At 40.2% G+C, this 27,196-nt stretch overlaps 3 protein-coding genes across 4 annotated transcripts in view; 2 read left to right on the top strand and 1 right to left on the bottom strand.

Annotated features, from left to right (window-relative positions):
* Positions 1 to 2,786: 2,786 nt before the first annotated feature.
* Positions 2,787 to 7,841, bottom strand: sprtn (SprT-like N-terminal domain). The gene is made up of 5 exons (XM_067572458.1): positions 7,229 to 7,841; positions 6,551 to 6,650; positions 5,858 to 5,986; positions 5,446 to 5,740; positions 2,787 to 4,671 (listed from the first exon to the last, which is right to left on the bottom strand). The coding sequence occupies exons 1-5, from the start codon at positions 7,558 to 7,560 to the stop codon at positions 3,677 to 3,679; spliced, it is 1,851 nt and encodes a 616-aa protein (XP_067428559.1). The 5' UTR covers positions 7,561 to 7,841; the 3' UTR covers positions 2,787 to 3,676.
* Positions 7,842 to 8,939: 1,098 nt separating this feature from the next.
* exoc8 (exocyst complex component 8) lies at positions 8,940 to 12,909 on the top strand. The gene is made up of 4 exons (XM_067572326.1): positions 8,940 to 10,214; positions 10,565 to 10,818; positions 11,089 to 11,337; positions 11,582 to 12,909. Exons 1-4 carry the CDS (start codon positions 9,065 to 9,067, stop codon positions 11,987 to 11,989), a joined length of 2,061 nt encoding a protein of 686 aa, XP_067428427.1. The 5' UTR covers positions 8,940 to 9,064; the 3' UTR covers positions 11,990 to 12,909.
* Positions 12,910 to 17,812: 4,903 nt separating this feature from the next.
* LOC137168770 (tripartite motif-containing protein 67) overlaps positions 17,813 to 27,196 on the top strand; it is a 49,756-nt gene continuing 40,372 nt past the window's right edge. For both annotated transcript variants that reach the window (XM_067571505.1, XM_067571504.1), the window contains exon 1: positions 17,813 to 18,697. In XM_067571505.1, the coding sequence (XP_067427606.1) occupies positions 17,882 to 18,697 (816 nt within the window). In that variant the 5' untranslated portion in view covers positions 17,813 to 17,881. The remainder of the gene's footprint in view (positions 18,698 to 27,196) is intronic.

Below are 27,196 nucleotides of genomic sequence, written 5' to 3'. Positions count from 1 at the left end.
AATTAAAGTATATATTAAACAAAACTAAGAGTCTAAACCATGCTAATGGCTTTGTTAGTCTGTACAGATATAATGAGACTGAGATTCATTGGTCATAAACCAGTGTTAGGCAACTTAAAATTCAGAACTGATGATATATGGTCAGGGGATCAAAGTTTTTACACTTCATCCTTTGGAGACCGTGAATGTCTGTATCAAATTTCATATCAAACCATCCAAAAAATGTTGAGATATCACAATAAAAAACAAAAATGTCAACCTTATGATGGCACTACAGGAAAAGTCCAGAGACCACAGTCAATAGATTTGATCGTCTGGGGAACATGGATGCAATATTTCATGGCTGAATGAATGAAAACTTTCACCTGCTGGTGGGGTAGATAAAAAGTTAGACAATCACTGAGTTCATTAGAATTGATCCCCAAGGAAAGTTGAATATCTCAAATATCACGGCAATCCATCCAATAGTTGTTGAGATAATTCACTCTGGACCACAAATGTCAACCCAATGGTGGTGCAAGTCAAGGGATCATCAAAGTCATTGAATTCATCCTCTGGGGACAATGAATGTCTGTACAAACTTTAATGGAAATCGACTTGACAGCTGTCAAGATATTTCAATCTGGACTAAAGTGGTGGACCAACCTACTGAAGGCCGCTAGAATGGCTAGACACATATTTGAAGTAGAAAAGGCAACATTTTCTGAATAAAATTAACATGCTGGCTGCTGTTATAATGTTCAAACTTAAAGATGTCAGATGGTCGGTGTTTGCTGAAGTGTACTATTGAAAGGAGTTGAAGTTCTTTTGTTGTTATTCACAGGTGAAGATCTGAGACCGGAAAGGGTTTGAAGTGCAAGTCCACTACTGAAAGGAGCTGAAATGTCAGTCGAAGAGAAAGAAAGGAATGCAGTTGAAAAGTCAGTTAGCATATAAGTGGTGAAAGCAGCAAAATATGACTACTATATATATTAAAACATATATTAATGATCTTAGCAGACAAAGAACTGGAACCTCTACCAGACAGTTTGCTTTCAGTCTCATTTAGCTGCTGCAACAACCAACAGAACAACAGTGCATTGAACTTGGAGCTTTTCTGGGACACATCACTGTCAGAGAGAGACAATAGGTCCTGAAAGGAAGGAGGGAGGGTGTGCATATGTGTGTGTTTGGAGGAGGTCAGCTTCCTAAAACGTGCAGCAGGTCAGGGAAGAGGAATAGTTACTAAGAACAGCTGCTGTAAATGGCATGAGTTTCCTTCTGCTCAGGGGCCTCGGAAGGGGATGAGGATGACGAATTCCTGAGTCAAACATAGGACAGGAATTACACTGAGGTATGTAACTGTGAGGTAATTGTAAGACTGAAAATCAATGTGGATATGTGGAAGCCATTTCTACATTAAAAATACAATAAAAACACATCGATGGTGCTTTCAGGTGCCATGCTGACAGTTTAAGGACCTACATTTACCTTACATTTTCCCTTTTCTGGAGCCAGTATGTGAGTACAACAGTTTCTTCTATGCGACAGGAAACAACAAGTAATTCCTGTGAGACTTCAAGTGTCCCTCATTTCTGAGCTATTTCCGAGCGTATAACCTTCAACTTCAAAACAGTTTTCACACACCATTTAGTCTTATAAACAGGTGTATAAGGTCATAAACTCTTGACTGAGAGAGAAGATCTCGCACTGGCAGTCACTTGTACTCACTTTTTTACCAACTTTTGGGTTGCATCAGATGAAAATGAACTTCACCTGATAGGTCATTTTAAACAAATTTTACCTGATTTGTGAAGAAGTAGGAAATATGATTTGTTGTGCCTTCTAGTGCTTCTTGTAAACTGTTACTCCCGAATGCAGAAGTCAGAAATACGACTCATTCAAGCAATCAATAACAAAATAACACAACTGAACCTGTAGGAAATGTTTCTTTTATTTTACTTTAACCATCGAATTTCATTACCTGAAGCATCAGAGAAAATCCATGCTTTCTTTCCCTGATCTATTTTTCACTTCAAAGGGTGATGCGTGTGCAGCTATATGGTAATCAAAGATGTGTGTGACAGCAGCAGCAGCAGCAGCAGCAGCAGACTTCGGTCATTAAAATGAAATGTGTGTATGCTGATATGCTTTATCACTGCCTCTGGCTTTGCTCCAACCTATCCTGCAGTGACAGGAGGGCGTAGTCCTGATCGGCAGCTGGCTTTGCGTTGTATGACCTCTGCCCTCACCCTCGTCGCCCTCCTTCTGCTCCCCCCACCAGCTCTGTCACGCCTACTATCAGTCGGCTTTCCCTTCCCTGTCTGCAGTACGTCTCCATTCACTATTAACAGTTGGAACTTTTAGGTTCCTCACAGTGGTCTCGTTTTTTACCTTGTGATGAGAGCAGGTGGTTAAAGCTGCTTGAAGTAACGAACCACCACATTGATTAATGAATACTGCTTTTCATATTAAAAGCCCCCAAGAAATACTGATTCTTACTGATACTGATCATTTGTGTGGAAGTTCTCTTTTGGACTTTATGTTATTACTGGTTATTATTCTCCCCCTGCATTCATTATTTGACAGTTAATCTTTGATGATTTGACTTGTCTGTTTATAATTTTTTAATTACCTGCACTATTTGTTAATGGATTTGTTGTGAATATTTATAAAATGATGATATACATATTTCATCAACTGCTGTGGTCATTTATTATTTCAGCAGTTTGAGTTTCTCTCATTAGATGATGATTAATTGTTAGATACTGGCATGAATTACACTCCAAACAAAAAATCCAGGAAAATACAACAGTCAATCTGTTTATTTGGTAATATAACCTAAACATATTTAGCAATTTCCTTCAGAACAAAAACACATACAAATGGAACATACACATACAAAGTTCTTTTAGCAGTAAAATTAACATTTCACCCTCTTTACCCCCAAATGTCAATAAAAGCATCCTCCATTTTTGTCTTCTGTAGATCTGATTGATGAAATTCAATAGTAGTACCAGCATATTTACTGAATTACTTAGCTTAAAGAACAATCAGATACCCCTGCACTGCCTGACCCTGTATTTGGGTGCAGTGTAAATGTGAAGACGTGCAGAAATAAATAGCTGGCAAGCCTGAAACCTGACTCCAGCAGATCAGCAGAGGTCAGCCAGTGTCTCCTGCTGTCTGAAGGACGGTAAATGCAGATCTGAAGTGGAGGATACATCTGACTGCAGGAACTGCACAACCCATCCGCCCCCCAGCGGAGGCTAAAGTAACTTTTCTACACACATAACACAGCAGCTTCTAAATTTAAACCACAATTGGTGGTAAAACAGTTGAGGAGGTTTTGAACAGAACTGATCTGTTATCTTACATTATCAGTAGAGCCTGGCTGTTCCCTGGTATACTAAGGCACAAACAGGCAAACAGGCACCAGTGACAAAAGAGTCATCATTATTACAAGAGGACAACCTCCAAGAAAACAAACCAATCTGGAAGTAAAACTTTTCTTTTCAAGCCCACAGTGATTGAAAAATTTAAGCGAGAGACTAAAAAGGAGATTTAGTGCAAAGTCAGATCAAAATACTAAAACTCAACACAGCAAACTCCCTGAAACTTGTCCTGACCTTTTGGAAATTGTTTTTTATTGCAACATCCCTTTTATCAGTTGTTCTCGCAATCTGCTCCTCCTCATTCAGGAGAGGCAGGAATCAAGATGCTCATTGATCTTTGACTCCTGCACCTTTGCTTGGCACACAGGACAGCTGACCATCATCACCACAGAGGAGGATGAGGAGGAGGAGGAGGTAACACTGTGGAGGGAGGAGGTGGCAGCAGCAGTGACAGTTCTTTGCTGCATTGCAGGTGATTTTGTCTTAACTGACTCCCTTGAGGCCACTGAATCGCTGCCTAATGTCTTCTGGAAGAAGTCGAAGATGCTGGCTGAGCTGTTGCGCTCGTCCCACGGCCTCTTCCTCGATGCTTGACCCCCACCGGCAGCTCCTGGTGTACTCTCACTGTTAGAATCATGGAAATACTTGGACTGTGTTGGTTTGGCAGGGCTGCCTTTGGTTGGAATGACAGATGGATGTTTGGAATGGTTGGATTTGCTAGGACTAGGCTTGGATGTGCTGGGAGAGGAAGACTGTTTAGGGAAGAAGGAAGAGGTAGAGGTAGCACCCATAGTAGTCTTTGGTGATGTCAGTGAATCTCTTTTAGTCTCCGTGGTTGAGATGGAGGATTGACTCATGGACTTCCTGAGGCCTGCACTGTTGAAAAGGTCATCAATGGACTTCTGTTTGGTTTTATCTGTTCCTTGGCTGCTACTTCTACTGCTGCCACTGACGTGGGGTTTTGGGATTTTCACCGGTGAGCCGTTGATGTTGACAAACACCTTCGTGTTACTGACAGACCTCTTTATGGGTGGCTTCTGCCCCATGGAGGCTGCTGGTCTGATGGAGGGAAAGGTGCTGGAGATCCCTTTAGTTGGGTTGTCAGAGCGAACAGGAGAACTGAGACTTTTAGCTGGGGATGAAGGGGTGAAGAGTTTCGTGGGAGAGGAGATGGAGCTGGATGAGGATGTTTTCACAGCAGGCACTGGAGGTTTGTTGGACGTGGAGGACTTTCCTCCTAGTAGGAAGCCTTTGCCACTAAATGGGATAATGTTTCTTATATCCTGTAATCCAGAGCCTGTGAGAGGAAAAGGTAGAAATGAGATTTTCTTTGAGATGTCTGTGCAGAGAAATGACTGTAATAGGCTGTGAAAGGATTTTCCTCAACAGTCTTTAAAGCATGAAGTGAAACTTCATTCAATCTGCTTTAAGTTATAATCCTTAAGATGTTCATGAAATCAAATCCCACTTTTGTTAGTATTTACACAACATTTTTTCTCCAATAGCCATTCAATGTGTTTATATTTAGTGATTCAGATTCACTTGAGATCTTTATTGTCCCACAAGAGGAAATTATTTTAGCATCAAAAACATAAAGACATGATAAAACAAATGAGGACATAAAAGTTCTGGTGCTATACACACAATACAGAATATAATACAGTAATCAACTCCCTGTTGTTTTCATTGTTAGTGGCGGGGTCAGCCACTCCCAAACAGGATTCAAATTACCATCACCTGCACGAGGGATTCAGAGGAAATGATACAAGCTTGTAATCCAGCCTTACTATTTTAATTTTGTCTCACTGTTTACTGTTCATTCTGCAGCAGAATCAGAGCTGTATTAAGTCGCCGCTAATGCGAACATGTCCTTCTGCTGCTAGTTTACATTAAAAGCAGCCTAGCGAAACATGGGGCGGCTTTTATTGTGAAGCATTTACAGGAAACGCAATGTATTTGTCACCAAGGGAAGGAAAAAATTCCTACCAATGTGAGTAGCACATTGCTGACAATATTTGGAAAACAGACAAGCTATTACAACTGAATACACAGAGGAGGTTCAGGTTATTACCTGTAGTTGTACTTGAAGGCTTTCCAGTTGCAGAGGGCTTCTTCTCTGAGGTTTTTCCATCTTTTTTTCCATCCTTCTTTCCTTTTTTTCCATATCCTTCAGGCTCCTTGACCTTGGTGTAGGTCCCACCACACGTCCTCCGGTGGTCCTCCCACCAGGGATCCAGAGAAGACGGCGCCCGATTCATGGCCCTCTTCACATAGCCAAAATAGGGTTTGCGGTTCTGACAGGGCCCATTGCATCGCCACCAGTGCTGTCGGTACACATCGACCTCATCGTGGAAGCTGTGGTAAACCTGACAAGAAGATAAAGGGAAGACAGAAGGTTGAGAGGGTTGTTTTATTGTTCAGATCGCTGTAAGTTGCTGTGATATTAGCTAAATGCTTAAAACTGTAACAGAAGATACACTTACAGAAATACTAGTCCCACTGCTCTTGTTGATCCGGTTCATGTGTTTGCAGAACTCGGGTCCATGACCGTCGCGGTCTCGGTTGTTCTGGGTCACAAACAGGAGCGCATGAATCATTTCATGGAGAAGAGTCTGCAGAAACAAAGAAATGATAATTAATTTCAGAAAATCTTTCTGGGCACGTGTTTGTTTATAGTATTTTCAGATCCAATCTCATATACTGACACACAGCTGGGAGCTGAAGGACAAATAAATGTCTCCTGACATGCAGGAATGCTGAAACCTTTCTCTGAAATTCAAAGTAAGAATAGCTATTGTGTATAAGAAGAATTGTTAATATATTTTATCTAACCTACAACTTTTCTTTACCAGTACATGTATTATAAAATGCTATGCATTTACACCTCTAATCCCGCTATATTTGAACAGCTTGTATAAAATGTAAGCCTTATTATGAGCTGCTTGACCAATGTAGACAGAATCTTGATATAATCATTACTGAGCCTACTTTAAATGTTTTTGTGATCATTCACTTTGATATGTTTGTTGTACACTGTGAATTTGGCACAAGTGATTCTCTCATTGTGTTTGGTGCATACTTATGTACTTGGATAAATAGTTATAAGAGAGTACATTTACAGAGTACAAATACTCAGTACTCTGAGAAATCAAGATCAGTGTTACAATCTAGCTCACCTCCACCAAGTCTTTTCTAGGTCTGAGCTTCAGCAGAGGCTCACTGAGTCTGATCGAACACAGTCCACCTCGGCCCTCATATGAACACACACCAGCACACCTACAAGATGAGACATAAGAGACATTAGAGACAGCACATACTACAACCCTTTACGAAATCGAGAGCTGCAACTAAAAATTATTTTCCATTATTGATTAATCTTTGCAGCTCCACATGAATCCAAATGGAAAGACAATTTACAGCAGCAATGGTTTACTGGATAGTTCAGACTGTGACACATTTCACAATACTGAAGGTAGCTTCTGATTCGGGTTTAAGGGGAAAGTTAAAGGAAACATCAATAATGATATTTAGCAGCTGATTCTCCAATTTTGCTCCACTTACATGTGTGAAACATCGTTTAAACCCTCTTTCAGAGTTGTGAAACCTTTATTTTCCTTTTAAAAACAGAAAAAAGGGCAATTTCACTGCTTTCACCCCCATCAAGACCATATTAGACCACATCCAGGTCAAAAACCACTATACTTAGACTTTTCAAATCTGGACTTAACAAAGACTCATTAAAACAGTTTCATATTAAGTAGTTCATATTGGTAAGGGCATTCCTGCAGACAGAATTCAGTGACATTTTAGACTAACAACAATGACAACAAAAGATATTACAAGAAGTGACTTACAGTGTCATTCTGGGGCTCCACTTCACCTCCACTCCGCTGAGTTTCCCCCAGAAGAACATGTCGTTGAACTCCAGAAACATGGCTCTGACATCGGGGTTGGGGTCCAGCATCTCCCAGGACTCGTCCACGATGGACAGCGGCCTCTCAGGCTGCACAGTCGGCTTCCAGTAGGGAACAACATCGCTGCTGCCTCCAGCTACCTCCACTTTCCGTTTCTTACTGCTTTGCCCGAAGCCGTTATCCTCAGAGCCGACTGATGAAAATATTGACTTCTCGTATTCATCGTCAAACTGCTCCTGTAGCTGAATGGCGAGCAGAAAATCCTCATCCATTACAAAAGAAGAGAAAAGGTGACGTGAGCTAACGTTACGTAGCCTTGGTTAACGTTTATGTTAGCTGCTAAAGCCAGCTAACAAACTAACTAACGTTAACTAACGTAGCTTGTACAGGGCTCTAAAACCACAAGTGACAACATCACCAAAGTCAGAACACAGTGTGTCAAATAAACTAAATAAAATCTGTAAAAACATTCACATCTTCATGTTGGATGATGGTGTTTGCTAGCTGTCAGTCCAAAGCTAGCGCCAACAGTTCTTATGTTAAGTTTATCACAATGCAGCAAAAGAATTTCCGTTAAGGACTTCAAAATAAAACTACGAAAAAAACAACAGCAGAAATCTGTGTTTAGAAGAGCTAAAGATTATTTAAAACAAACAAACAAACAAACAAACAAACAAACCAAAAATATCAGAGGAGATATTGTTGATATCAGCTGTACATTGTGTTGTAGTTCCCCTGAGACTGCTGTTATTTTTGCTGTTATGTTTCTTTATCAACAACTATACTGATGAGCATTTTATATTATTTTGGAAACAAAACGATAATAATAATAATAATAATAATAATAATAATAATAATAATAATAATAATAATAATAATACAGTGCTATAGGCTATATTTTACAAATCTTTTAATTTTATTGGCTAAATTTTATATTTATAAAAGCAAATTATGGGTAAAAAGCCTAAGATCTTGGTTTTCACAAAGGTTAAACAGCACATTGATTCAATTAAACTGTCCTCTAATCCAAAGGCTGTGAAAACTATTGACACCTGTTTTCTGTTTAAAATCTTTGTATGTGCTGTAACTCCCTTTGGCTCAGTTTGTTTGTTTTTGTTTTTTAACTTTTCTTCTGCAAACTGTAAGATTGATATTTTGATCATTTTTGTGGAACTTGTAATTGTTTCTATATGTTAACAAAGGGGGAAAATCAGTGTTCAGAAGAAAACTGTGTCGTTCAGATTATCTGTTGTTATGTTGCTTCATACTGATGCTTATTAAACCGTTGCAATATTTTGCTCTTGTTGCGACACACTTGAGCGCCTAGTTTCCGCTTTATGTGAGTAACTCACGCAAACTTGATGTCACTTCCCCTGGTTCGAAATCATCGGAATGAATTCTGGGATGTGTAGTCGCTTCCCTGCAGGCTGTTGGCCAATCAAAAATGCTCTCGTGGGGTTTTCTCGTTGTAGTTTGGTGATTAAAGCAATGTAAATTAGTAATATTATTACTTATTATAATTATTTTATATACGATTTATATTTCAAGTGCTGTAAAAATTGAAAATCTCGACATAATTCCAATTAATAAACAAATTTAATCTAAAAATGTTTGTTGTTGGCCATCCGTTTTTCCCGCATCCCGTGACGTTTTAGGGTGTCAACTTCCTGTTTGGGTTGCAAGAGACGACTCCTTTATGAACTCTTCCTCTGTGTATCTACATATTAACGCTAGCGTCTTATTTTCTCTAAACAAATCAAATAAACACGACAGAAGATGTCGGAAACGGGGAACCGGCTACGCAAACTGCTCGAATCGCCCAATTTCGACCCGCAAAACCACGTCAAGCAGCTGTCACAGCAGTCTGACGGCGACAGAGACCTGCAGGAGCATCGTCAGAAAATCCAAACCTTGGCCGACGAGACGGCTCAAAACCTGAAGAAAAATGTCTACAAGAACTACAGACAGTTTATCGAGACGGCCAAAGAGATTTCCTACCTGGAGAGCGAAATGTACCAGCTGAGTCACATCCTGACGGAACAGAAGAGCATCATGGAGAGCATCACGCAGGCCTTACTGTCCACGGACAAAGACGAGACCTCCAAGGAGATGCAGGCTGCTTTCCCCAAAGAAACAGAGGAGCTGAAGCAGAGGACGCTGACCTCACTGCTGGAGAAGGTGGAGGGGGGTAAAAACATCATGGACACCCCGGGGAGGCACTTGGTTTATAATGGGGACCTTGTTGAGTTTGATGTAGACAACATGTCCCCCATCCAGAAGGTGCACGCTTTCCTGATGAATGACTGCCTGTTGATTGCCACCTGGCTGCCAAACCGCAGGGGCACTGTGAAGTACAAATACAACGCCCTGTACGACCTGGAGAGCTTCGCCGTGGTCAACGTCAAAGACAACCCTCCCATGAAGGACATGTTCAAGATCCTCATGTTCCCAGACAGCCGCATCTTCCAGGCGGAGAACAGCAAAATCAAGAAGGAGTGGCTGGAGATCTTGGATGAAACCAAGAAGAGCAAAGTCACCAAGGACACTCACAAAAAAGAGGAGGAGGTCCCCACTTCTCCCGTGAGGGCCGAGGTGTCCACCAACCCCTTCGAGATGGACGAGGACGAGCCGGAGGAAGCTGAAGAAAACGTGGATCTCAGCCTCGAGTGGATCCAGGAGCTGCCCGAGGATCTGGACGTGTGCATCGCTCAGAGAGACTTTGAGGGTGCGGTGGACCTGCTGGACAAACTCAACGAGTATCTCAAAGACCAGCCGGTCACCCAGAGGGTCAAAGAGCTGAGGTCCAAGGTGGATGAGCGTGTGAGGCAGCTGACAGAGGTCCTGGTTTTCGAGTTGTCTCCAGATCGGTCACTTCGCGGTGGACCTAAAGCAACCAGGCGAGCCGTGTCCCAGCTGATCAGACTAGGTCCTTTTTTTTCTCTTTATGATGAATTGCCAAATTAAATGAAATTGTGGAATTTGAGAATATGGTTTGGTGGAGACAATAATTACAGCAAAATTGATATTAATACAAATATTTGCAGTGACATCATCAGACTCAGCACACAGTTTCAGTATTAGATCATGTTAGCTGACGTACATGAAAACTTTACAGCATGAAGATGAGATAAAAAAATAACCAAGATGAAAAGATTCAACATAACAGCTTGAAAAGGTCAATTTAGTGCATAACTACTGTGTAAAATCTGCACTGTCTCTCTATATTAGATCATATATTTGCACTAAAGTTGAATTGTTTTACTGTCTGTGTTTCAGGCCAGAGCACCAAGGCCTGTGAGCTGTTTCTGAAGAACCGGGCCGCTGCGGTCCAGACGGCCATACGGCAGCTTCGTATAGAAGGAGCCACGCTGCTCTACATCCACAAACTCTGCAACATCTTCTTCACCAGCTTGCTGGAGACGGCGAAGGAGTTCGAGATGGACTTTGCGGGGAACACAGGCTGCTACTCCGCCTTCGTGGTCTGGTCCAGATCAGCCATGAGGATGTTTGTGGATGCCTTCAGCAAGCAGGTAGGCAGAGGATCAGACAGACAAGACAGAGTCTGTCTACTACTTGATTTTGAAGGTCAGGAAAGATGGTTTAGCTGTGATGAATGTGATGAAACACAAGTTACACAATAAAAATATAAAAAAAAGAGACAAAGCTTTCAATATTCATTCATCATCATTGTGAAAGTCGAGGTGAAATTCTCTCATATGGCAGCCCGAGGGTGCCAACATGTATTTACTTTTGTGAAATTGCAAATATATCCTAATAAAGTGAGTTTTTCTCTTCATCAGGTGTTTGACAGTAAGGAGAGCCTGTCGACAGCAGCAGAGTGTGTGAAAGTGGCTAAGGAGCACTGCCAGCAGCTGACTGAGATCGGCCTGGACCTGACCTTCACCCTGCAGTCTCTGCTGGTCAAAGACATCAAAGCAGGACTGCTGAGCTACAAGGACATTATCATCGAAGCCACCAAGCACCGAAACTCTGAGGAGATGTGGAGGAGGATGAACCTCATGACGCCTGAGGCTCTGACTAAACTCAAGGTTTGTTTATCTGCCCTCTGCCTTCTTTTATTCTGTCTCTGAAGGTTGCTCTTGCTGATTGAATGTCTAACAGCATTTTCAGCGAGGTGAATGTGTTACCTTCAATTTTCTGTTTTAGTTCATGTACGCAGTGGTTTCTACCCATGTGCAGAGGAGTTTTTCTACAAACGAACTAGCAGACATTGGGTTTTGTTTAAGCGTTCATTAATAAGCTGTAACAGTGTATTTTTGTTTCTCTCTGCAGGACGAGATGCGCAGCTGTGGCATGGGCAGCTTCGAGCAGTACACGGGCGACGACTGCTGGGTGAACCTGAGCTACACCATCGTGGCTTTCACCAAGCAGATGATGAGCTTCTTGGAGGAAGGCCTGAAGCTCTACTTCCCCGAGCTGCACATGGTGCTGCTGGAGAGCCTGAGGGAGATCATCCTGGTGGCCGTGCAGCACGTAGACTACAGCCTTCGCTGCGAACAGGACCCCGAGAAGAAATCCTTCATCATGCAGAACGCCACCTTCCTCCACGACACCGTGCTGCCCGTGGTGGAGCGGAGGTTTGAGGAGGGCGTTGGGAAGCCAGCCAAACAGCTACAGGACCTGAGGAAAAGCACCAGGCCGGTCCGAATCAACCCAGAGAGCACCACGTCTGTGGTCTGAGACTGATGGGAACTACTTTAAGTCATGCGAGATTGCAAAACAGCCAAACACAAATGTAAACATTGTTTTACTGACTTTTGTGGCAATCTCAACCCCCATTTTAGGAAGAACTGCCAGATATCAGTTGTTTTGAGAGTGCAAAACAGGAAATGACACTATGCACGATGGAGTAGAGATGCACTTCATAAATAAACATCATCAATGGTCTAATATTATTAGTTGTCTGCCTCAGTTTGCTGATTGTGGATTCAGCATTATAACTGAGAGCAGCAGAATAAGATACCTTAAGATAGGTATGTATAAAAAGCACCTGAATTTGTTCCATATTATCCAATCCATATTACTGCATCAAATATGTATTTTTGAACAATGAACTTGTTCCATTTGTCGGTGAAAAATCCCACATTGGCAGTTGAATTAATCAAACTACTGGTCACATTGAACTGTGTTTTTTCATGTCAGGGTGTAGTGATCGCCAAGAAGTGCACTGCTCCTCAAATCTGTGTAAGACGTGTGATGAATCCACATTCCTTCAGGACACATTTCAAACTGGACAAACAGCCTATAAATGTATGTGAAGATTCTAACCAGACTAGTAATATTATGTACAGATTTGCGCACGTTTGACCTTGTTTTCTCTGAAATATCATGACACACTTGATTAGACGTTGGCTAAAATCTGATCTTATTGTAATATGTTTGTATTCTCAATGAAAAGCTGATCTTTATGCTGTTTGGAAGTAATATACTATGATGTTTGATTCAGACTCACTCAGTTCTTATTGTCAGGCCACAGGACCGTTATTGTACACTAAATATTAGCTAGAGGGACTGATTTAAAAGGGATGACTGAAAACCTAATGCACTGTCAAATGTTTGTGTTTTAACACATGAAAATGAATAAAGATCATCTTGCACAAGCACAGTCTTTGTTTCTTTATTTGTTGAAAGGTGTAACTGAGGAGCAGATTTCCCCACATGATTCTTATGTCCCAAAGTCTGTGTTGCAACTGTGTAAAAGAATGTGTTTGAAAGAGTAAAATTTCCAAAATAAAAGTTCAGCAGTTCCCAAACTTGTTAGTCACATCCTCCTTTGGAAGAAGAAAACATTTTACATCCCTTTTTGATGCACATGATGACAACATTATTATTAACCTGTAAGTTGAGACTACAGGTAACTTTAGGAGCAAAGTATTTAATTACTGAAAAAAAATATTAAAGATGAGCTGCATGTTTATTTTCAGGCATCAATTTCATAATTTATGTTGTTTATGGAGTGAAAATACAAGTTAAACCTTGTCCAAACTACCAAAATGAATGATTAGGTATGAAAAATGTGATGCTTCCTCACTATCACTATCACTATCACTCGCATCACTGATTTTTCTTCTCTTCCCTGTTAAAATAAATCTTTCTGACTTTCATCAGGACACTTTATTATCATCCCCTAATGAATCAGATTCATTGACCTTTTTCACAGCTGACACACTGATGCACAGGTGCAACTAATTAAATGAACTAATTACATTAACGATGGCTCCCTTCCAGCAATCACTGTAATTAAACACAGCAATTAATGATTATTTGTAGTGAATAGTTATTAGTTACACCTGTGTGACAAGTCAAAATGTTTGCTTTGATTCCTCATTTTTCATGTGCACCTAACAGCTCTGCAACCCCCACAGTGATAGTGAAGAAAGCATACGGCAAGAGACGCTAAATGTCTGTTCCGATGATTAAAAAAAATCCAGTTTGCAGAGGACTTGATGAGTGTAATATGTCAGACTGATCCTGGGTGAGTTAGTGGATAAACCCAACCATGCTTAATTGATACACTTAGGTCAAAAAAGAAAAAAGTAGGCTATCAAATTGAAATGATTTTCTTAAAAAATCAAACTAAAATCATCTTCAAACCCTTTTATGGATACAAAGAAGGACTGAAGCATCTGTTGCACCTCCACAACTGTACAGCACATGGTGAAAAAAACATGTTTCCACCTGTACAAAATGAAATCCTGCAGTCCAGACACCAAATCAATAGTTCACCTCTTGATCCTAGTTTTATGGCAACGTTGCCCTCTTGTGGCGGCTTAGAATCTGAAAATATGGAATTAAAAGCTGCTCAGTCTGCAGATGTTAAGGTTTTACTCTTAAAGCAAATGAAACTATTAATAAATCTAGTAGATCCTGTGTATACAATTCATTTTGGTTGATTTCTAGTTTTATAATTGTTTTTTATTATTTCTAGTGGTGTGTCATATCCTGGAAAACATTCATAAAATGTTGTTATTTATCTTCCATAAAGTATGTGTAAAGGAAAACATCCTTTCTCTGAAGGGAACAGCAAAATCAAATGTCTAAATTCAATCCAGTCTGCCCTGCAGTTGTTCCTGCAGTAAAACCCAGTATAAAACCAGTTTGGATTGTATGATTGTGACATAAAAACAGTTGCTCCTCTCTTTGTGTAAACTATTTCCCGGCAGCGTCGGGCCTGACGTGCCACGATGGCAGACGCTGATATTTTTAGACGCTCTTCATGATTCAACACATGATTGTTCTCTCTGCTTCACAGCTCATCTCGTTATAATCACTGATGTGATCGAGGACCGGAGGAAAGCCTTTGGGTGAAGTTATCAGCTTAACCTCAGAGTAGAAGGATCAGGCTGGTGGGATTATTGGAGAGGAATTCATTCAGGAAGCACAGTAAAGATTTCACGTGATGAATAGATGGTAGTTTTCATTCTGCATCAGCACATGTTGAGACTCTGGTAAAGGTGATGTCCTTAGATACTTTGTCTCTGAGATTCTTCGTTCACAACAGAACAAAAACAAGTGTGAATATTTCTTAAAAACACATTTCTACCCTCATCTTCACGTTCATACAGCTTCACACAGTTGGGAGCTGCATGGTGGTTTATTCAGTTGTTTCTCCATCACATTATTTCCAGCTTAACAAAAAAGAGATATCTATTATTTTAGGAAAAAATGGCACATGTGCCCTCTTCAATTAATGGTTTTATGAATGTGAAACTCATTACTGACATTTATTTAACAAGGAAGAGAAATATCATCTCTTTTTAATGTCTTTAATCATCTAATTTTACTTTTTGTTATGAAATTTCCATCCCTTTTTACTGCATCCTTTAAACATACACAGTGTGTAGGTGCAGCAGCATGATATAGTGCAATCACATACATATTTAATATCAACATATATACAGTATGTATCACCACACTGAACAGTGTGTCCTGCCAAATTTTTCCAGCCCCATTCCTAACATCATCATCATCACCATCACTGCCACTCTATAAGCTCAAAATAAAATAAAAACCGTATAGAAGATACAGATAAAGTTGGAAATTACATATAAATAGATGAATATATAAATTAAAGTCACTGTTAACCCATTTCCTTATAGAAATTCATACATACAGAGCAGCTAAATTGAGAAAAGAAAAGTAGAGCAGGGTAGAACATCCACTTACATATAGAGTAGCATAGTGAGATAGGATGAAAGGCACAAAAGCTATTTTTAACATGAATGTGGAGCTTGAATGTCTGATGTGAGGGCAGTGTTTCTACATGAAGTTTATCATTCCACAGTCAGGTTGTTGGGTATGAATAATACAGTTTTCAAGTTCAGAAAAGACTCTGGAGTCACTGAAGACGATCCATCGATGATGTGAGAGTGAGTGTGATTTACTTGTGATAGAGTGCGATTTAAAGGATGCATTAATTTCTATTACTTCTATTTATTTTTCAGATATTAAATAATATGAAACTACTACTCCTGGGTATCACTGCTGACAATTTTACCCAGCAGAGTCAGCCAGTTTGCTATCTTACTTGGACTAGTGGCTGCACTTTCGATGTGAAATAGAAGAAGAACAGAACATATCACACCAATTTTCTTCAAGAGTAAGTAAGTAGCTCTTCTTTTATAGGCATTTAGAAGAAGATAATTCTGTTGGGCATTTGCAGAACTTAAAGCATCCCACAAAGATGCACTTTCAATGTAATTTCTGCATCACCGTCAAAGTGACGATTCAACACGAGCTTTCATCTCTAGCTATGACACTATGCTGCCTTACAGTCATTTTCAGTCCTATCATTAAATATTTTATGAGACAATAATGGAAACTTCTAAAAGAGGTTAGGACAGATAATGAATGTAGAAATCCACATGTGAGTATGTGGTACGTTTGCATGTGTATCCATCAGCATTTGCATCTGTGCTTCAGGTGTGTATGTGTTCATACTCATTACACCAAAGAGCTGATATCAGTTGCAGGTAATGGGATGCTAACAGGGCCTATAAATGGAAAGCTGTCCCAGTGGGTGGGATTAATGCTGCTCCCTCAGGGGCTTCAGTCACGGCTGCTGTCTGGTCAATTAAATGTTAAGCTAACACAGAGGACTAATGTCAAACAACATAAAGGTTACTGGATCGAACTGACTTCAATTGGTCCCTGTTCCTTAAGAGGAATCCGTCCTTTAGGATCCTCAACATCTGAAACTTTATCACATTTTTATATGGTGTCGTCTAATTTTGCCACTGTGATCACGTCCCATCTGTCTCAGACTGACAGGCAGAACAAATGCACAGTATGAGGAGGTCATAATGAAGGATCATCATTACCAACATTATCACCACCATTACTGTTGACATCATGATTGACAGTCCTGGCCTTTCTGTTCTCTGTAGCTACAGTCAGGAGGGTTACAGTCAGGTGAGAGTTTTGCTCTCACATTTAAGAAATTAACAGTTTTCTTCCTTTTTATTTTATTGCTGAACAGCTGGCCAGAAAGTTAGTTAATGATTGTAAGTCTGTAAGATTAGTAAGCAGCCTGATTTAACTGATGGCCTTTATAAAGTCCAAGATATTGCAATTATTCTATTAAAGTAATTAATTATTTTTATTATTATTAAAGTGGTTAATAGTACATAAATGTACTAAAATAGTGTGCTTTAGTTTATTTTTGAGATTGTAGGCCTACTTCACTTGAGTATTTCCATTTTATGTTATGTTATACTTCTTCATTTCAGAGGGAAATATTGCATTTTCTATTTCACTACATTTATTACACTACACTATAGTGTAAGTCCAGCCTTACATACTGCTTCTGTATATATTATATTATATTATATTATATTATATTATATTATGTATTAACAATGATACAGCAGTAGTTTTTAGGAAAAATGGAGAAAAAACCTCATATAATAATATATCATTTGACACACAAAGCTACATAGGCTACTGTAAACTCAGTATTTTATATCAGATAAAAAAATTGTCAAGAGTGTAATTTATTGAGATTTTTTGCAAATTAACAGTATGAATCCAAATATAATGACTAGGTATTTACTATCTACACAAACACTTTTTTCTGTTTGTTTTTTGCACCACCCTCTCTGTAAAAATGAACTGTTAAATACCTGCAAATTACTTCCAGGAAATTAGTATGAAATGAAGGGACCTGTAAAATAAAGCATTACCCACTGTTTGACTAGCTTGTATATCCAAGTTTATTTATTTTTATTTATTTATTTATTTGGATCCCTGTTAACTGCTCTTTTTGGGGTCCACACAAGGAAACATTACATCATAATGGAAAACAATAGTGTAATAAAATCCAAGCCAAAAGAGAGCAAACAAACAAACAAACAAACAAACATTTATGACTCATGACAATAAAGGGGGTCCGTGGTATTTCAGAGCCTGTAGCTTAAATTAACCCGATCAATCAACTCGAACCACAAGCCCCACAATCCCCGCCCCCCTTTGCGCCTGCGCAGAACAGCGTAGGGAGCTGTCCGTGTCAGTCGGTGCTGGAGTGTTTTCATTGAAGCTGCTTCTCTCCCCGGTGCACCGAAACCGAAGGGAGCGATGGAGGAAGAGTTAAAATGTCCCGTTTGCGGTTCTCTCTTCAAGGACCCCATCCTGCTGCCGTGCTCCCACAATGTCTGCCTGGCGTGCGCTCGGAACATCACCGTGCAGACCCCGGAGGGGGAGACCCCGGTGCAGAGCCGAGCTTCGGGCAGCTCTGACTACGACTACCTGGACATGGACAAGATGAGCCTGTACAGCGAGACGGACAGCGGATACGGCTCCTACACGCCGTGCCAACTCAAGTCTCCAAACGGGGTGCGGGTGTTTCCTCCGGCCATCGCCCACCGACACTGCTCCCTCACCTGTCCGCTGTGCCACCGGAGCGTCTCCCTGGATGAGCGGGGTCTCCGGGGTTTCCCTCGGAACCGGCTGCTGGAGGCCATCGTGGCGCGGTACCAGCAGAACCGCGCCACCTCCGCCTCCTCCTCCTCATCTTCCTCCACCGCGGTGAAGTGCCAGCTGTGCGACCGCAACCCGGTGGACGCGGCGGTGATGTGCGAGCAGTGCGACGTCTTCTACTGTAACGCCTGCCAGCAGCGGTGCCACCCGTCCCGCGGTCCGCTGGCCAAGCACCGCCTGGTGCCGCCGCCGAACCAAGCGGCAGGAGGGGCGGCTGGCGGAGGAGGGAGCGGCGGCGGTCAGCAGCCGCCCGCTACCGCGCGGAAACCCGCGACCTGCGTGGATCACGAAGCGGAAAACTTCAACATGTACTGCTGCAGCTGCAAGGCTCCGGTATGCATGAAGTGTCTGGAGGAGGGAAAACACGCAAAGCACGATGTCAAACCGCTGGCTGTGATGTGGAAACAACACAAAGTGAGTGATGAAGGGATACAAACACACACGCACGCACACACACACACACACACACACACACACACACACACACACACACACACACACACGCACACACACACAGAGTCACTTAAGTACCTGTCCTGTAAAGCCATACTGATACAATAATAATTAGGCTACTACTACTACTTGTTGAATACTAATGAGCTGTATGGTTTACAGACACTATTGCATACAGTCTCTCTCTCTCTCTCTCTCTCTCTCTCTCTCTCTCTCTCTCTCTCTCTCTCTGTGTCTCTTACACACACACACACACACACACACACACACACACACAGGCAGGGATTCATAAATCCCCCCCAAAGGCTCCAATCCATTTATACACTTGCGTTTTGTTGTGAGCGGAAATAAACACCCACACAGTTTACTACCTACCAACCACTGTCTTCATGTTTAAGTGTTTTTATGGCATTATATTAATGTGTATTAGTTGTTAGCTATCAGTCTACATGTTTTCAAACCAAATCCTTCATGATCTGCTTGTTGTTGAAAATTTAGCAGACTGCATTGTCAGGATTGCTTCAAGCGAATGTAAAGCGTGAGGATGCAGTAAATGTTAGTCACACAGAAGGGAAACACCTTTGCTCTCCTGTGTTGAGCTTACGGTTTGTAGGGCAAATTGTAAATTAGAGAACTCACTTGTAAAATAATTACTGTAGGGGTAAAACCCCCAGTGTAATGTGTGTGTGTGTGTGTGTGTGTGCCTGTAACTGTGAGTCATCACGTGAATAGGTCACACAGTGTTGTCCTGGCGTTTTCATATGTTACTGGCCCACATCTGTATGTGTGTGTGATGTGAATAGTGACTGAAGTGTAGGAGGAGGAGGTTGGTGGAGTTCCTCAGGCAGGATCAGGATGTAAGCTTAAGTTATTATTGCAACCCTTATCCTGGTGTCTGGTCACAAACTGCGCAGACAATTAACTGTGTAAATGTCTCCTTTTCTGAATGATTAATCCATTAAAAGTAAGCTTTTAAAGAAAAAAAACACGTCAAAACCAAAATTTAGGACATATGTATATGCATATTAAACAAGGTTGAGGTTGGCAGATTCAAATATATTCAGGTGGAAAAAAGATTGTTTGTGATTTGGGAGAAATATTTTTGTCCCTTATTACAGGGCTGCAACTGATGATTATTTTCATTAGTGATTAATCTCACGAATATTTTCTTGATTAATTGATCAGTTGTTTTGTCTGAAATTAGTGAATTGCTGTTCTAATTTCTTAGAGCTCATGGTGGCATCTTCAGATGTCTTGTATTGTCAGGTCAACAGTCCAAAATCAAAATTCAGTTTATTGTCATGTATACTTCTACTTTCTCTATTACTGATCCTACTGTAGCACTGGAAAACCTTTCACAGTCTTTTAATGTGATTACTGACAGACATGCCCCTTATAAAAAAAAAAAAAAGAATTAAAAACAAATACAGTCCTCGGTTCTCCCCAGAAGTCTCTAATGCCATCCACAACAGAGACAAAACCTGGTCCAAGACTAGATCCAGTGGCACCCCTGAGGACTGGTTAACCTTCAGGCAACAAAGAAACATCTGCACCAGCACAATTAGGAAGGCTAAATCAAATTATTATCAGTCAGCACTCTCTGCCTGTGATAGTTCAACTAAATTTTGGAACACTATAGCATCTTTTAAGAATTCATCACGGTCACATCTCCCACCACAGATCAAAGAAGTATCTGGTCGTATTTCCCATAGATCATCCTACGTTGAAGCTTTTAATCACCATTTCCTGTCCTCTAGTCTTTTATTTAATAATATGTCTGTAGATTCACCTGTAGACAATTATCATATCTGTCCAACCGAGGGAGTCCCCAATACCTCAGCTTCCGCTGACTGCAAATTTTCTTTTAGTTTGGTAAGCAGTACAGATGTTCACAAAGCTCTGCTTAGGTTAAAAGCATGCAAAAATACTGGTGCAGATAATCTTGACCATATCTCCTTCATCTAAGTGCCCCCTTAATCTGTCCACATTTAGCTCATATTTTAACCTTTTCCAGCTTTATGGAAAAGCGCCTTAGTGGTACCCTTATACAAAAATGGTGATGTCCGCAATCTCAACAACTGCCGTCCAATATCTACATTTCCTTTCTAAGCAAAATACTAGAATCATTGGTCAATTTACATCTACGCACTTTTATTGATTCACTAAACTTATTACAGCCACAACAGTCTGGTTTTCGCCCGGGTCACAGCACAATAACAGATGCAGTTTCAGTCATTGATAACATTGTCTCCTCCCTGGATAAAAAACAATTTTGTGCCGCTCTCTTCTTTGACCTCTCAAAAGCATGTGATACTGTCAATCATAAAATCCTACTCCACAAGCCATAGTCTATAGAGTTAGCTGAAGGCACGCTTAATTGGTTCCTCTCTCACCTTACAGAGAGAACTCAGACTTTTGTTGCTGATGGTGCTCAGTCAAGCCATCTTACTATCAGAAATGGGGTGCCACAGGGGTCTATCCTTGGTCCATTGCTCTTTACCATTATACATAAATAACATAATTTTTCCTAATCAATACTTCAATGAACATTTTTTTGCAGATGATACCATTTTATTTTCTCCAGACTACACCCTAGCTCAGGCTTCAGTCTGCCTTTGATGCTTTCCAATTATCACTCCTTAATCACAGACTAGTTTTAAATGTAAAAAAGACCAAGTACATGGTACTCTCCACCTCCACCAGTGACTCTGACTATCATGCCATTAATACTTTAAATTGCAACCATATTACTCTTACTGAGTCATACAAATACTTAGGAATTTGTCTTGACAGCAGACTGTCATTCAACTAGGCTTTCTTGTATAGAATCAAAGGTTGTCTGTCTTCTTCTAACCATAAAACTATTGTGCAGTCAACCTTCATGTCTGTCCTTGACTATGGAGATATTCTGTACTGTCATGCTGCCCCATCAACACTTCAGCAGTTAAACCCTATGTATCATAGTGCATTACGCTTTATCGCAAATGACAAATTTCATATTATTCTTTGTTCTCTTTATCACAAGGTTAGTTGGACTTCTTTACAGTCAAGAAGAAATAACTATGTCATATTATTCATCTATAAAGCTCTACTGTTGAAGCTTCTAAACTACCTCACATCTCTTATTACATGTAATTCTAGTAACTACAGTAAACATTCCAATAACTACTTAACCTTAGATATCCCTCATATTCACACTAATGTTGGCTGAAATGGTTTCCGGCAATATGCACCTTTTAAATGGAATGAACTGCAAACTGCCCTCAAACTCGAGTCTTAAATTTCTCTTGGAGATTTTAAAGCTTTGTTAATTGTGTAGTTGTGTTGTTTCTGTTTGCTGATTTTGTCCTTGTCTTATGAATGTTTCTTGTTCTCAGGTCTCTCTTGGAAAAGAGATCTTAATCTCAATGAGACTGCCTGACTAATTAAAGATTAAAAATATGTATGACACAAAAAAAAAACATCAAATACTCACATTTGAGAGGCTGAAACCAACAAAACTTTCTGCATTTTCCTAAAAAAAATGACTAAAATGATTATTCAATTAAAAATAATTGCTGATTAATTTTCTGTCAGTTGACAAATCATTGCAGCTCTCGAAACATGAGGGCTTAATGGAGGTTTATGATATGTCATGGAGCAAATTTTGGGCATTTTTGCCTACAAAACTTACATTAATAACTTATTCAAATGCATTTTATTCATCCAACAGTCCAAAACCCAAATATATTTAGTTTACTATCATATATGACAAAGAAAAGCATAAAATCCTCACATGTATGAAGCCTGAACTGATTAATTTTCTGTTGAACGACTAATCGATTAATCAACTAATTGTTGCAGGTCGAGTATTGTTCATAATAGGATGATTTAATAGTACATTTTTCAAGAAGTGGCTGGAAAAAAACCCTGAAATATTCTGGTGTGTGGAAGATCAAAAAATGGGAATGATTGTCTAGTTTCGATGTGTTTATATTTGCTAACTTTGTCTCAAAAGACTTAGTTAGACATAAGTTTTTATTCTGATATTTAGTCTGTGTAAGTTTTGTCAGTAGTTAATTTTGTTGCAAAAGGTCTGAAAATCTGATTGTGACAATTTTTCAAAATGGCTTTCCTTATTTTTGGACAAGTAGCCTGGTTTGAAAATGTATATGGAGCACTTTGTATCTGGCTTGGAGTGCATACTGTCACGCATTATATGCATTATATGCATGACAGTAATAAAATTTTAATTCATTCATTTAACACTCAATGGAGAACATTTTGAGTAAAACCCAGTGATAGCATCTTGTTTTGCCGTCCAACTTCATCCCTCTGCCACTCTAACTCTACACGCCTAAAATCACCAGCCTATTTCATTAAAGGCTGATTAAAGTGATTTATGATTTAATTCATTTTTTAATAACTGTTTCATTAATTTAAAAGAGGAGTCTGCTCCAGAGTTGGGGTCACTTCGAGTTCACTCTTCTCGGGTTTCAGTATGACCCAACTTTGCTGTTAATATTCAAAAGATAGCGATGAAAATAGAAGATTGTGCTTGTTTCTCTGTTTTCTTTTCTCTCACCTGTCATTTTTATTCTGGATAAAGTCCTGATTTGATTGCATAAGTTGTGAAATGTGCAGAATTTTACAATATTTTAACCTTTTCACAGTCATTACCATCTTTACTATGAAGGAAGCAAAAGGGTACAGGACCGGTGTCTGATTTTTGACAACCAGACTAGCATTTCATAAGGCCTTCATCATCCTGATCATCACACCCACACTTCCTAAGTGCAAATTAAAAGACATTTTTGTCTATCTCCTGCTAAATGGGTCATTGGGACTAATCTCTCTGTCTCTCTGTTTTTTTGTGTGATTGGAAGCCTCCAGTCATCCATTCATCATTTAGCAGTCACACGTTTTCGTCTCTTTTGCCTTCTTTCTGGCTTTCGCTCATCATTCACCTTCTCTTCAGCCTCTCTCCCTTCACTTCTCCATCTCCATCTCTTATTTACACTGTCCCCTCCCCCTAATTTAACCCCCTTCCTCCCGCCCTTCCTCCATCATTCTTTCTCTCTATCGTCCTGTCCCATAAATGGACCGTGAAAATCCCATCAGAGTACAGGAGTGAGAGGGCGTTGATAAGTAATGAGCAGTGTATGAATAAGAGATGGCCGCCACTTAGTTAATATGGTGTCCTTCATGTTGAGGGGGATCGATGATTGGCTGTCTTCTCCTCTCTCAAGCCTGCACTTGAGTCAGGCAGCAAACATCATGTGAATCTTTGTTGCAGAGCAGAAATGGCTGTAGAGTTTTTGAAGTGTCATTCAGTGAGATCAAAACTGCAGGGCTGGATTTTGTTTTGGTGGGTAGCACTCTTTTCCTTTGTTGTCTACTCAGGTTTAGTGGGTGTTGCAGCATTCTGCTATCGTCATTCGACTTCCTATGCTTCTGCTTCTGTGCACCAGAATGATTTTTCTCAGAGTACCGGTTGCTTTCATGACCTAACAACAGGCTGAATCATGATTTGGTTGTAGGCTGATTGATTGATTTATCAGTTTCCTGCACCACATGGTGCCCAGCCCATATGGGATTATACTACCCCACTAAACCTCTCTCCTAAAGGCGTTGTGTTGGCAAAAGTAATCGTTGCCTGGATTATACTCACATGCAATGATTTTTCGAATGAATGAAGTGCTACATTAATATATCACTCTGAAGTAGACCATGATCTTTCCCTAGCCTTAACCAAGTGCTGCCAGTGCCTAAATATAACCATAAAAGTTTAATGATGCTGTCGTTTCTACTAGCAGATAGTGTACTGTAAGATCTCTAATTCTGGACAGAACCTTTGAAGGTTCTTAAGGTTTTGAAGAACTCCAAACCATTAGGGAATTAAGACCCCACTGGGCCACTGTAGCTCAAGGGAAACTCATGGACTGATATGTGTTTGCTTAGTATTTGTTTTGTTGGTGAGTTGGCTGCCATGTCTGTAACAAACTGTCATAGACGTAAACAGTATTAAGATATCTGACTTTTGACTGCAGGCTGAACATCTGGTATGCTGTACCTCCGAATCATACTCAAGGATGGTTTGCATGATTCAGTGAAGGATGGCTGTTGTAATGTGTGTATGTGTTACCTGGGGTGGTAGACAGTGAGTAATGGTATGTCTCATGTGGATTAAACAGACCTCCAGTTGTCAATCGAATTCCTCAGGGAGTGAACATGAAGCAGCTGCATGAGTTTGTTCCTGTGTGTTTATTTGTGTCTTTTGCATGCGTGTAAATGTGTGTGTGTTGCCATATTTGATGCCGTTTTGAGGCGTATGTGTGTGTGTTTCATGCTTTACAAATCCTGTATTTGAGAATTCACTAATGTGAGATGTCAAGGAAAGACAGTTGGATCATTATTGTATTTGTTGTAAACCTAGTATATCATGGAGCAGCCTCAGGGGTGACTATTCCACTGCTACACACACTCAAATACACACTCACTCACACACACATTTGGAGGGCATAAATATGCATAAGTGAAGCGGATGAACTTTCACAGAGGAAATGCAGAGGAAGACACACTGATCCAATTTCCTCTGATCAGTCAAGCAGAAGACACACTGTCTATTTAAAGCATGCACACATACACATACAGTACCAGTCAAAAGTTTGGACACACTTTCTCATTCAAGTGAATGGGAATGCGTGTCCAAACTTTTGACTGGTACTGTATGTGTGCCCACGCATGTATTTATGTGTGTGTGTGTGTGTGTGTGTGTGTGTGACCTAGCTCAGTCCAGTAAAGAGCAGCGAGCTCTGGCAGTGCTCTGAGTTAAATATTAAAAACCACAAATGCAAAGCTGCTGATTCTCCTTTGCTGCTGTGTGTGCTTCAGTTTTTTGCAGTGTCATCTTAAAATCATTTTAGATTTTTAATGGCTGAGAAGATCTTTAAGCTTTTGTTGTATGCAGTTAGCATGTGAAAAAATATTTACTCTTTCTTGAAACTGCATTTAGAGAAGACACTAAAAGCTCTCTGCTGCCGACTGTTAGGTCTAATCATGAAGTATGCAACACATATTTAAAGGGAACCTATCATGGTTTTTGTGATCCAGTGTTATTTTTATACTGTTATGATGTAAAAATGTTCCCTGCAAGTCAAAAGCCAGGGCTTCAGCCTGAGCTGGAACGCTTCGTTTGAAAAGTTACCTCTACTCTACCTCCTTGTGATAATGTCAAGGTTGTTCACATATGCCCACAAACAGCCGTCTGTTCTGTAGTCTTTGTTGCTAAGGTTGTTGCTAAGGTTGCTCTTTGGGTTTTTTGCACTGTCCATTCGCATATTTAGCTCAAACATGTACATATGTATTTGAAAAGTTTCCATTTTGAGTAAAGACTAAGAAAAATAAGTGAAATTCTACTACAAATGTTTGTTTATGTAGCCTGCTGAGGGGAAGCTTCTGGAAACTGGCCAATCAGAACATAGTGGGCTCATCAGAAGGGGAGCCTTAAAGAGACAGTAGCCAAAACGAGCTGTTTCTGACAAAGGCTGAACTGAGGGACTGCATGAAGAGTCGGTATAAGATAAATATGCATGTTATGTTGCCTTTAACAGATACACTTAGAAGCAATAGACAACATTGGCAGGTAGACAACATTTAACAGTTCTGTTGCTAGGTAACCAACCATATCCTGTGAGCTTGCAAATTCAAGCATATGACTGTACCAAAAAATAAATGAAAATCCATCAAAAAATGATTGACTTCTGATCCATGTTGATTTATGCTGCATTCTACAGAAGGTTAAGATATTAATACACATTAATACAAGTTTTTGCAGCCTGCTTACGTACAGCCTGCTATATGTTTGGGAAACACTGTCATTTTTAAAAGACAGGGTTGGAAAATGTCACCTTCAAACCTCAGATTTAGGTGAGTCATTTTGCATCCTTGGTAACACTTTGAGTTCATTGATCTTCCCCTCCATTAGCTGCAGTATGTACAGGTGTACAGAGACCCTTTATTGCCTTCTTTTGGGAACCACAGATTTTGGTCCCAAATACCCTTAACTCAGCATTGAAAATGTGTTTTGATGTACCTGCCTCTGCTGTAATCGCTTTCTTTTTGGCAAGTGTACGCTTGTGCCTTTATGTTAGCAGATAAGTCCTGATCAAAATAAATCCCCTTTCCCAAGATGATAACCTATCTTCTCCATTGCCCAGGCGGCTTTTTAGAATTTTTTGCGTGGTACCTCAAAAATGGTACCATTACTGACTTTGAAATGCCATGGGATCTGTATGCAGCACCAAAATTTAATTGCTCCCTCGGTATTTTGAGCTGCTTCGAAAATCGTATCGTCTCTCCTGACTCTTCCTTCTGTCACTTGATTTTATCTTTGTGTTGTTCTGCTGCTTGTTCTCAAGCTTCTGAACCTTTTTAAGTCAACTCTTGCTGCTGCTGCTGTTGTTGTTGTTGTTGTTGTTC

This window comes from Thunnus thynnus, chromosome 18 (genome assembly GCF_963924715.1).
Source record: "Thunnus thynnus chromosome 18, fThuThy2.1, whole genome shotgun sequence".
NCBI classification, from domain to species: Eukaryota; Metazoa; Chordata; class Actinopteri; order Scombriformes; family Scombridae; genus Thunnus; species Thunnus thynnus.
This window is presented reverse-complemented; position numbering and strand designations above follow the sequence as displayed.

What these genes read in the sequence shown, in the direction of transcription:
- sprtn (XM_067572458.1), bottom strand. Translation starts at nt 7,560, where the DNA reads ATGGATGAGGATTTTCTGCTCGCCATTCAGCTACAGGAGCAGTTTGAC. An exon ending in TGGAGCCCCAGAATGACACT is followed by an intron (nt 6,651 to 7,228) that starts GTAAGTCACTTC and finishes CTCATCTTGTAG; the next exon opens with GTGTGCTGGTGTGTGTTCAT. An exon ending in CTAGAAAAGACTTGGTGGAG is followed by an intron (nt 5,987 to 6,550) that starts GTGAGCTAGATT and finishes TTGTTTCTGCAG; the next exon opens with ACTCTTCTCCATGAAATGAT.
- exoc8 (XM_067572326.1), top strand. Translation starts at nt 9,065, where the DNA reads ATGTCGGAAACGGGGAACCGGCTACGCAAACTGCTCGAATCGCCCAAT. An exon ending in GTCCCAGCTGATCAGACTAG is followed by an intron (nt 10,215 to 10,564) that starts GTCCTTTTTTTT and finishes TCTGTGTTTCAG; the next exon opens with GCCAGAGCACCAAGGCCTGT. An exon ending in TGGATGCCTTCAGCAAGCAG is followed by an intron (nt 10,819 to 11,088) that starts GTAGGCAGAGGA and finishes TCTCTTCATCAG; the next exon opens with GTGTTTGACAGTAAGGAGAG.